Source organism: Cryptotermes secundus, unplaced genomic scaffold (genome assembly GCF_002891405.2).
Source record: "Cryptotermes secundus unplaced genomic scaffold, Csec_1.0 scaffold581, whole genome shotgun sequence".
Classification (NCBI taxonomy): Eukaryota; Metazoa; Arthropoda; class Insecta; order Blattodea; family Kalotermitidae; genus Cryptotermes; species Cryptotermes secundus.
The window spans coordinates 638,175-650,276 of record NW_019739959.1 but is presented as its reverse complement, the minus strand read 5'-3'; the positions used below and the strand labels follow the sequence as shown (position 1 = coordinate 650,276).

Below are 12,102 nucleotides of genomic sequence, written 5' to 3'. Positions count from 1 at the left end.
ATAACTTTTTTGCCATTTCCTGGGTATGCATAGACCACCTTAAACTCTTATCTATCCAAACTCCCAGAAATTTTGAATGTTCTGAATATTTAATGGATGTATCATGAAACTTTATTGGAGGGCATTGAAAATGTAGAGTTTGAGGCTGGTGAAAGGATATTGCTATTGTTTTCTCTTTATTAATGATTAATCTATTCCTTTCAAACCATTCAGAAAGTTTATTTACTGTTTCCTCTACTTTACTCCAGACACTGTCTACACTATTTCCTGTTATAAAAATAGTAATGTCATCAGCAAAAAGTGTTGGCTTTCCATGCTCTATGCTAGATTCTAGGTCGTTAATATATATCAAAAATAACATTGGTCCAAGAACAGAACCCTGTGGAACACCATATCTTATTGGTTNCCTCTTGTCCACAGATTTATAAACCCTTTTAAGAAACTCTGCAATTGCAGTATTCGTTGATTTCCCTTTACAGAATGCATGATTTTTTCAATTATTTTTGAGAAAACAGAGATCAGCGAAATTGGTCTATAATTCACAACTTCTGTATCAAGTCCTTTTTTGTACAATGGTTTCACTTTTGCAATTTTTAATTGGTCTGGAAAATATCCAGTTGAGAATGACAAGTTTATTATGTATGTCAAAGCATGTGTTATCTTAGGATAACATTTCTTGATAATATAATCTGAGATTTCATCTACACCGGTTGATTTTTTGTTATTCAGTTTTTTATTATGCCTGCCACTTGTGCTTCTGTAGTTGGATTTAAATACATACTACCACTGTTATATTTTTTTGCATTGGCACTAACTTAAATATTTTTTTGTAGTAGAGTATCTTGTAGAAATATGTTTGGTGAATTCAAGATTTTAACTGTTACCTCATTATATACAATATATATATTTTTTTGAGATGTTATGTTTTATAATAAAAAATAAGATATTGTGACATGTTGAGCTCCGAATGACGCCCCTCCCCCCCCCACCCTCCGCCATCCGTGATGCGCCGAGCGAAGCCGAAGCGAGCCGATGTTAGCCGAGTCCTAGCATCCTGGTCGCTAGGCAACGCAAGTCAATGCGGTGACGTCACCGATGGATATCGCGGTTACTAGGCAGCCGTCAACAACTCCGGACAGCGTGGCTAGCAACAAGGCACCAGGCAACAACTGTCCGATCGAGGCTACATAAGACGCAGCGAAGGCTATTCACAGTCAGTTATAAAGTAACAGTCGCCGAGTTGAAACATAACAGCCGCGTGTGCGATAACCGGTGATAACCAGTCATATCTGGAGTGTGTAAATCGGGGAGACTAGGATAGCTCCCGCATTATTAGTACGTGAAGACTCTCGAAGAGAGTGTTAAGAGATTTTGTTCTAGGGTTTGTAAAGTGTGGAAACCCGTAACATTGTGATAATTGATTGTAGCCGTTACTTGTGGATTGTTCAATAAACCAATTAACGATCTCTACGGCCTATTCAGTAACGTAAACACGTTACAATATATACAACTTAGTATGCTGACATTCACGGCTACAGTACCATACATAAACATAATTTGTATGTCCAATTTTGCAATACTGATCATTGCGCAAAAAAGATGTAATTACTATGGGAACTAAAATATTTAATGGCCTTCCCCTTGAATTGAAAAGCGTTAAAAATGTTAATGCTTTTAAGAAGAACCTAAAAAATTATTTGCTGTGCAGCGCTTAAAGAGTTTTTCAACTAATGTTGGATTGATGACTAGCTTGTTGATTTTCCTTTGGTTTGCAATTTTTAATCTACTGCCATTTTTCTTTTGGTTTTCTGTATTTTATATTGTTATGTTCCTTATAACAGTTGTTATATTATAGTGATAAATCACTGTGTAAATTTTATGTGACTTTGACATGTGATGTATTTGCTATTATTTCTTGACATGTCCAGTTGTATTCACTTCAGTTATGGAAGAAAATAAAGTTGAAGTTGCTAGTTGACCTGTAACACAAAAATGACATGAATGGAATTCCAATTGTAGGAAACTTGAGCGACTTGGAAGAAGTGAGTCCTACACCGGGACGTCCTCCATGTTCCACCTTATTTCAAGAAGCAGCCATCTCAGCAAGAACATATTATAAAAATCAACATGTGTATCCTTACACATACCAAGGTGGTTACTTCTACCGACACAAAATGTACAAAGAAGCATTTGGAAGTTGGGCTAATGCTGCTGATGTTATTAGATTGTAAGTAGAAAAATATGTTTAATCTCTTTCCTGTGTTATAGTTTAATGACTCGGCCTTGCATTATAATGGGAGTTACCTTAGTCTTTTGGAAAGCAGTGTTGTGTGGAGCCTCTCAAGAAGCATGCTCTCTCATTTCAGATGACTGTAATACTAAGGAGTTTGCGTTTTAGTTGTTTAATTTTATTTTAATTGCTTCAGACTTGCCATATGATGTCATCGAAGACACTAACGATAGGAACAAACATTTTAATCATTCCCCTTCTACGAAGTGATGAAGTACAACCTCTTTATTACAACCGTCACAACACAACAAATATCAAGATTGCCTAGTTTTGGCTCTGCTACATGTTTCGGCTATTAATAGCCATCAGCAGACAAATACACAGTTAACATACAGGGTGTCCCAGGAGGAATGGTCAAAACTTTGGGAAGGTGTTCCTTATGTTAAAGTATGCCGATATAACCCAAAACATGTATGTCCAAAGTTGAACGGTTACGGAGATAATGGCCAGAGAAGCGTGAAACTTTGACTGGTGTTACACACTTGTTGATTACAAGATACATATTAAAACTGGCAGGAATATGTGGTTTCTGTAATGTTAATAATGTACGTAACATCAAACTAACTTGTGAGTGACATGAAGCCATAAAATTGAAGTACAAAATACTCGCTCGCCATGTCATAATTGTCCTTAGGGTTTCCAAGCACTATACATGACACATGACTGGCAAGCGCTGACGTAACATGGCTGACTGTGCTATAAGCCGACCACATAACTGTATTAAACGTACATTCACGGAAAATCTCTTTTGGAATTTCGTTTCCATTATCTCACGTTGATTATTATGGGACCATGTATGCACATTTTGTAAATTATTTACACCATCCAGGGTAAAAGACACCTCATCACTGAATAAAATGATGCTTAACAGTTTGGGATGAGCTTTTATCCAGTGGCACAAATCCATACGCTGTGCATGGTCTCCTGGTTCCAGATGTTGTACCCTTTGATCATGGTAAGGATACAACTCTTCATCATGTAAAGCTCGCCACACCTGCATATGTGATACGCCGATGCGAGAGGCCATTCTACGAGTGGACAGACACGGACTTCTCTGAACCATCTCAAGAACGTTCTCTCGTGTGTTTATCATTCGTACATCCTCCCTTTCAGACTGCACAGAAACACTTGGAAGAGAACCAGTATCACGCAATGTCTGGTGAATTCGCGTAAATACACTTTGAGGTGGAATCCTTCTATCAGGAAAACGCCTTTGGTACTCTTCAACAGCAGCACGAGCATTGCCACCGCAAAATCCATACACAAAATGCATATCACAATATTCAACGTGTGAAAACACAAAAGGCATTTCAGCAACTTCGCACAACTACACGTAATTTACCAACCATTCACGACGCTGCCACAACGTACTCTGTAGGCTCTGTAGGTAGCATATGAGCCACGTGAGCTTACGGCTAGTGTGAATCACCGCACTCAAGGACAAACATAGATAAGGCGTCTCAGCTGACAGGTACAGTGCGTGGACCCACCAGAAGACCACACTTTTCTCAGGCCATTATCTCCATAACCGTTCAACTTTGGACATAGGTGTTTTGGGTTATATCGGCATACTTTAACATAAGGAACACCCTCCTGAAGTTTTGACCATTCCTCCTGGTACACCCTGTATATACACCACTGAGCTGCGGTACTACTAAAATTGGATACAATACTATTAATTATGTAAAACACTTGACGTAAAAATACAATAAATCAGATTCTGTTTTATATAATCTGATTTATTGTATTTTTACGTCAAGTGTTTTATATAATTAATAGTATTGTATCCAATTTTACTAGTACTGCAGTTCAGTGGTGTATATATGTTAACTGTGTATTTGCCTGATGATGGCTATTGATAGCTGAAACATGTAGCAGAGCCAAAACTAGGCACTGATTTTGATTTTTGTTGTGTTGTGACTGTTGTAATAAAGAAGTTGTATATTGTAACACAACAAGATGCATGAAATGAAAAAAAAAGTGATGAATTGGTATTGCAAACAGTTTTCCACTCTTCTGATATTTGGCTTGAATTTAGTTTCCTGTTCTAAAGGTATATGTGGTAATAAAAAATGAATGAAAGAAACATTGCTCTACCAGCTGTTATGTCAGTAATATTGATAAGTACAAAGTCATGTTCATTTTCATAAAAAAAGATACAAATATTTATTGATATGTAAACACAGAATGATTCAGGAAGAGTCTATCAAATTTTATGGGTAAGTTAACAAGTGATTTTTAGTTAAAAGTTGTGCGACTCCAGTTCAGAAAGTTTTAGGAAGAGTGGCAGTTTGAAAATGTGGTGAAGGCACACTAGAAGTAGTGGGTTTCAATGGAGAATTTTAGCCATAACTTTGATGTTAAAGTACAGCCATGCTTGCTAAGTATGATTTGTAGACTGGCCATATAGCGTATTGCTGCTTTCACAAGTCTCATTATGAAACTTTCATTTTCCCAGCATAAAGGGGGCCATACACGTATAAGTCTGGCTCGCAAGTCCAACTCGGGAGCTGGGCTCAGATTCGTTTCACCACAAACGCATGAGCTGACTCCCATCTTTGCGACCCACACACGGATGAGTTTGGCTCATTGGATCCCAAGCCAAGTCGGACTCGTGAGCCAGACTCGTATCTGTATGGGCCCCTTTAAGGTAATGTGAGCTTATGATTGAGTTTTGGTTTATCTTCATATGTGCTACAGTTCACAGTTTCAGTTGGCAGAAAGCGGAGAGTTTTATGTATATAAATTTGAAAGTTGTCTGCTCTGTATTATCAACCAGGTATGTGTGATGATACTTGCAGAAAACGAATTTTATGGATGCGAAAGTTGAGTTATATACTATTACACATATTGTGAGGAGTGCACATTTTGGCAGATCAATTTGTAAATTTTCTTTATGTCTCTTTGCAGATATAACTACTCTCGGGATGATGAAGAAATTTACAAAGAATTTTTGGAAATTGCTAATGAATTAATTCCACACATTATGAAAGTTGTTAGCTCGGGGCATAGTGCTCACTCCATCCTTAAGGATCCTGAATGTTTTGCGCATCTTCTTCGCTTCTATGATGGTATATGTCAGTGGGAAGAGGGAAGTTCTACACCAGTGCTGCATATTGGTTGGGCAAAACCTCTCGTTAACACGATTTCAAAGTTCGATGCCGATGTTCGTGCCCAGGTAGTCATAGAATGCCGTGGCAATGAATTTAGTGAGAGATTTGAAGGAGCCATTGCTGAATGTGGAACTCATCAGAAAGATGACATAGAGAAGAAGGAGCTACTTCTTAGCCTACTCAAAGAGGAACTCAGTTCTACAGATGAAGAAGTATTGTGTAATAACAAAAACAGCAGGGATGACGATGCAGCTGCCGACCCAAAGTACCTGAATAACAAGTATCTTAACAACAATAATTATTGCAAAACGAGGGAGGGTAAGTAATAAGTACTTATTTACAGTGAAGTTGAAGACTGAGATTTTGGTGTGCAGATATTGCGAATGAAATATAATTCAACAAAATAATTAGACCCTCAGTTGATCATGCAGTGACATTTTTATTATTTAACTGAAATATTCCAGGTGTTCTAAATGATGTCACTGTTCTTTTAGGTTAAAAAACAAATGTGTTAATTGTATTTTTTAGTTGTGTTTTGCTAATAGTTTAGAGGTTACAAATGGATAACTTAAACCACTTTTAATGAATCAACCACCATACTAATAATCTGCATTGTGGCCTTCTGTGTTGTGACCACAGTTTCATAGGTGATAACCACATACGTTATGATTTTCTACATTGTGACACAATATTAAGCCATCAGAGTGCTTTGCTGTGCTGTTTGTTTAACTTCTTGTGTCACTTTGCGTCATTGTGCCAGTCATATTGTCATTTTTTTTATAGGAGGTGGAAGTGACAGTACACAGGATATTATACGAAGCCTAGAATCAAGAGTTATCGGGGAAGATGCGGGAAAACAGAAGCTACAAGGAGGTGATGAGGCATTGGCCCCTCACCCAAGCATTGCTGCCCTCACAGCTGCGTGTGGTGAGAAGATACTTAACCCAGAGTATCTCCTGCAGGGTGGGGGTGAACCCTTCGTAGGGGCAGGCAGCAGCATTTCAGAATCTACAGTAACAACAACACTAACGTCGAATGGAGCACATGATCCTGGTCCATCAAAACAGAATGCATCCCTTGGCAGTGGAGACAGTAAGATTCAAGACCAGCCTGAGCTGAAATCTCCAGGGAGGCCAAGGCTCACGTTGCGGAGCCAGAAGATGAAGGGTCTCAAAGATCTCTTACTGGCAGAAAAATTGAACACTCATGCCATTTCATTGCAACTCACAGCACAATCCCAGGTGCAGGTTAGTAAGAAGGGTCGAGGAGGTTTAGAACCTGATATAGCAGCTATGGGGATAAGAGCAAAAAGGGCACGAAGGGATTAGAGGAATTGGGTTTTGAGATGGTTCAGTTCATTGTAGCTTATCATGCAGTCCCATCTTAACTAAAAGAGGAAGCAGGAAGGGTTTCTGATCCATACTTGTGTGTTTACCAGTGGTGATTCATTTGGATGGCACTACACGCAGTAATATTCATTCTGTGAAGACTGCAAGAAATTGTTGTCTTCTGGCATGTATAGAGTGTTGCATGTTTAAATGCTGTCATAATCTCTCAACTTGGGAACTGAGTGACACAAGTATCAATATAATGTGCAAGAAATGTACAAACTGAGTTAATTACGATATTTTCCAGAGTATAAGATGCATCCAGCTTTAGGGAAAAGACCTGTTGGGATAATAAGATGAACATCAGTTTTAGGCAGTACTTCCCAGGAAAACATACCTCCTATACTTTAGAATATTATGCTGTACAGTTTGTCACAACCGTAACAATATATCACTAGTTGTAAAAGGTCTCGTACTGTGATTGTACATTTAAGCTAGTCAGCTTAAGGTTGGTTAGTGATCAATTTCATTACCAGCGATTGGTCACCCCCATTTTTCTCCCAGCAAAGTTTATTATTATTATTATTATTATTTCCATGTCACTCAGTACCTAAGATGCTGTCATGAATGTCTTGTCTCATCACTTAACAGTTACTGTATTAATTGCACACTAGATGGACCCCTGTGAACTGTGGGCTTTCTGATGATTGCAGTGAGAAGGGACTTCAAGATATGCCACAACAGAACCATAGTACCACCATGAAATCCAAAGAGTACTATAAAACCTTGCCTAAAATACCAGTACAGTATATCGTACTCTTCCTCAGAAAGTCCTAACACTTTATTTTTATCATAGATACTGTAAAAAGAAATGTTTTTCTAGTAAGGGAATGGCGAGAGAGTACAAATCTGATTTTTAAAAGAGAACTCATCAAAAGTATTTACGTATCTATATTTTATTAACTTTATGATTGTTACGTAAAAGGCTTGACTTCTCTGTAATAAGAGGTGTACATGTAAATTTAACCGGGATGTGTTGGTGGATTGTTGGTTTTGATATGTTAATCTTGTGTCAGTTTTTGTAAAGTTTCGGTGTCTTTGTAGTTTTAAGCATTTTTTTTTTCCTCCTTTGAAGCTTATTTTATGATATTAGATTGGGAACAGTGTGCTTAAGTCCTAAAAGGACTTTACTGTTGTTGGTTCCAGTTAAATTTACATCTAATGTACAGTGTCATCCCAACCAGTATTATATTTTTGGGGAAGAGTTTATGAAGTGTGTTAGGCCATGTTTAAAAACATGTTAATAACTTCACTTGTTGGGCTTGATATTTCAGTCATTGTGTTGTTGGCTATTAGGAAGAGAATTTCCTAAGTCATACGTAGAGATGTGGATTCCTGTATTCAGAAGACCTAAAACACGTGATAAAAACTCTATTCCTAAGAAGGGTAATACATACAGCTCGCTCAGAGTTAAATTACAATAATAATGTTTAGCATTTAGAGCAGTGTGAAGAAAAGTCTTAACATAGTTATATGTTCTCTTTCATGGTTATTATTATGTTTGCTGCTGAACACGTCAGAAGAATTTAGTTCTGCAGGTTCGTATGTTCTGTAGAATGCAAGTCTAGCACGTGTAATTTTTATGCTTTCAGCACACAGTGGAACACTACTAACTTATTAACACCTGTAAATGCTTTACTCTCGAAGATGAGTAAACTCAGACCAGATGTTTTAGGAAAAGAAAATTCTTTTGTTGGTATTGTTATATAATGTAACTGTAAGAAATAAGGCATAAAGTGATGTACTCCATAGGCTGTTTCTATCTTTTCTAACATTCCAGATGTGCAGTTTTTATTATTTCCTCATTCCTATGTATATGAAATAAATTTTATCTGTATTTAATTTCAGTTTATTTTGTAACTAAGTGACTGATATTTGCCATTTTTATTCAGTTTAAATAGTTTTTACAATTCAATTTTGATTAAAAATCATATATAAAAATTAATTTCGTCAACCTTTATTAAGAAGTATGGAGAGGAAATGTGATGACAAATACTCGTAGTGTATGAGGAAATTCCATCTGTGTATGCCACACTTCCAGTATTGTTTGTAAACATAACTTACACATCATCACATTTACCGAGTGTTAATTTTTATACCTTAATTTTAAGGGGGTGGAGATAAGGGGACTTCTTATTGAATGGAGGTCCTTCAGTTTTATTTCTTGGTAATTGATGTTAGAGTTCAGCTTAGTTTCTCGTAATATTTTAACAAAGGATGGTCTCTGTTCACAAAACCATCACATAAATGACTCAAGTCACATGAGCATGATTGATAATTGAGATGAATATTTATAAATATAACGAATACTCCCCTACCAGAAATAATATATATGTAGCCTCAGTAGAGCATGGAATAGGTTGGAAGGAGTTAAGGAATTCTAAACCAGATTTTCCCTGAAAATGAATTTCATGAGTCATTCTTTAGAAAGGAACTAGGGCAGTTCATATTTAATAAGAAATCATTTGCTGGAGTGTATGAAAGGAAACGAGAAAACAGATGTTCATAGAATTAAACAGTACAATAATGTGGAATATGTTTATCTTAAAGATGTGATATCAAGGTGAGTGTTCAAACCTAACATTGATTTCATTGAATTTCTCTTCACTGAGCACCCAGTATTTTAAGTAGTGAGTGTGGAAGGAAAGGTCCATGTTTTCTAGACCTTGGCACTTACAGGGAGTGATGCCTGTACCAGAAATTGAACCCTGGTCATCCAACCTTTAACCCAACATTTGTTACTGTCTATGGTATTATGGCTCATGTCTGTTAGGTCACAATTAAAAATACGTATCATGTGACATTATTTTGGGGGCACACAGTAGCGTAGTTGGTTGAGGCACTATGCTACAAGCCAGGTCATCACAGGTTCAAGTCCTGATAAGGTGGGTTTTTTCCTTCCCCCCCCCCCCATAATTTACCTAATCCTTCCAGTCTACTCAGCCTCTAACAGAAATGAGTACCAGGAAACTTCCTGGAGGCTAAAGGGTGGGCAGCGCATAAGGCTGACAACCTTACTGCCAACTGTGAGCTCATTGTCTCACAACCATATGAGCTTCAAGGGCCTGTTACAGGGATAGCTTCTTTTATGACATTATTTGTTCCCTGACTATTAGAGGGATCTGAGACTATATGAATATTATTCTATGGGGGCTTTGCCATATTTATTCTACTCTTATAACCTGCATTGTGAAATTATGAGAAAAATACCTCATTATTCTCTGTATCCATTTTTATTAAGCATATGTTACAGATGAAAAATGCTTTAAGTATTTCTCTGAGATATAGTCTGTTGTTGTTTTTCATTTTGGAGATGGAAGGTGGTTCGATATTGATGCTATATGTAAGGTGTAACTAGGAGATATATTGATGTCCAAAACAGTAGGAAGCATGAAGTTTGATCTGATTAGCCTAGAGTTTGAACACTGTTGATTGCAATACATGACTGTTGTAATGAATGTTAAGAGAAGTGTGTTGAAAAATCATGATGGATTTTTATTTTTTGAAGTATTAGATTAAGGTGAAAACATGTTGAATTATGTAGGATATGAAAGGGCCATTGAGACTGTGATTTCATGAGTGACTAAAAAAAATATGAAATTGAAATCAGTATTTTTGTAAGAAGAAAAGTCACTGATGAATTAAGTAGCTAGTTAGGATTAATTTGTGTAATGCTTTTTATCTGTGCAGTAAAACTCGTTTAATTTGACCATGTCTAGAAGACATGTTTGTTAAAATACTGTTCGCAAATTATGATACAAAGTGACCAGACTATAAACAAGGAGACACCTATGTATATATTGGCAGGGACTGAAACTGTTTTCTTCAGAGGTTGTTGAAAAGTCCTGTAATGTATATAATGTTACTTTTTTTTTACCAGTACAATGAATACAGAGTGAATCAAACTATGTAAAAAGAGTAAGATTTAAGGTTTTCACGGCGGTGACTATGAAGAAAGCAGTCTTCTGGGATGTGGCACCGTGTAGATGTGGTGTTAACCGAAGTTTCGGAGGAATGTATCGCCTCCATCTTCAGGGTAGAAGGAAAAATAAAATCCACAAGCGAAGAGACCGTGAGAACCGGTACAAGCAGACTGAAGATGGAGGTGATACGTTCCTCTGAAATGTCGGTTAACACCACATCTACACGGTGCCACATCCCAGAAGACTGCTTTGTAACTTTCCACAGACTGCACTTATTTTTATCAGGTTAGAGTAATTTGCTGTACAAATTGGTTTTAGTCTATATATGTAGATTTCCAGCAATAGTGCTGGAAGTATGTGTTCTTTATGTGGGTGAAGGTTTTGAAGACAGAACTTCATACACTATTGGACTGGAAGGGTAAAGATCTGCAGTTCACATTGAGTATCTGAATGTTTATTTAACCCATTAAAAAGTGATTAATAATCACGCTTTCTTTTAGCAGTATTCTGAATTTATACAATTCATGAATCTTCATTTGAAGGTTTTTACCACTCTATGAACTTTGCATATAATACTGTGGGGAAGAACACAGAGTTTCTGGAAAGGAACCTTTTAGGAGCTGAAATACCCAAGGATAACATAAATTAATAGAGCTGCCTCTGTATGCCATGGTTTCTCAAACTGTAGGTTTGGACCTATTTTGTTATGGGTCACAAAGTTGTCGATAATTATTTAAAATATATTTTTATTTGTGGAGTTTTTGAAAAGCATTGAGATTTAAAGTAGATGCTTTTGAAAATGTATCTGGTGAAATGTTTTGTGAATTCTTTTGTTACTATACAGGAACATTTTATAGCTTACTGTAGGTGTAGAGAGGCTGTAAAGCTATTTGGGTTCCTGCTGTCACTGTACAGCCTGATAGGGACCTGCAACAATGTGCAAAACTGAACTTTTCATGACTAAAGAAACTGATGTATCTCAGTATAGGTGTAGAGAGGCTGTAGACCTATATAGGTTCCTCCTGTCACTGCAAAACTTGATAGGGACCTGGAACATTGTGCAGAACTGCACTTTTCTCTTACTGGCCAAGATGGAAGGTTGTATAAATTTATGTATTTTTTGTAGGTGGACATAGTATCACAAAGTTTGAGAACCCCTGGTTTATACCTTGGCACATTGTGATCTTAGTATATATACATCTTCCATCATTACTGTTTAATATGTATACATGTGTTACATCTGATATAACAATAAATTAATTTTGTTATCCAAGGAGAATAGGTTTTAAGAAACTTATATAACCCCAGGATCATTGTTATTGGTATGAGATTGGTAGGTTCAGTTGAAACATTTTTTTGTTGTTCTTTTATGAATACATCATATTTGG

The 12,102-nt window shown here is 36.8% G+C and overlaps 1 protein-coding gene across 1 annotated transcript in view; it reads left to right on the top strand.

Annotated features, from left to right (window-relative positions):
- The window catches only part of LOC111872172 (menin), a 13,594-nt gene extending 3,923 nt beyond the window's left edge, over window positions 1–9,671 (top strand). Inside the window, exons 4-6 of the mRNA XM_023865772.2 lie at window positions 2,020–2,227; window positions 5,201–5,721; window positions 6,187–9,671. Coding sequence (XP_023721540.1) covers window positions 2,020–2,227; window positions 5,201–5,721; window positions 6,187–6,731 — 1,274 coding nt within the window. The 3' untranslated portion in view covers window positions 6,732–9,671. The remainder of the gene's footprint in view (window positions 1–2,019; window positions 2,228–5,200; window positions 5,722–6,186) is intronic.
- Window positions 9,672–12,102: the final 2,431 nt, after the last annotated feature.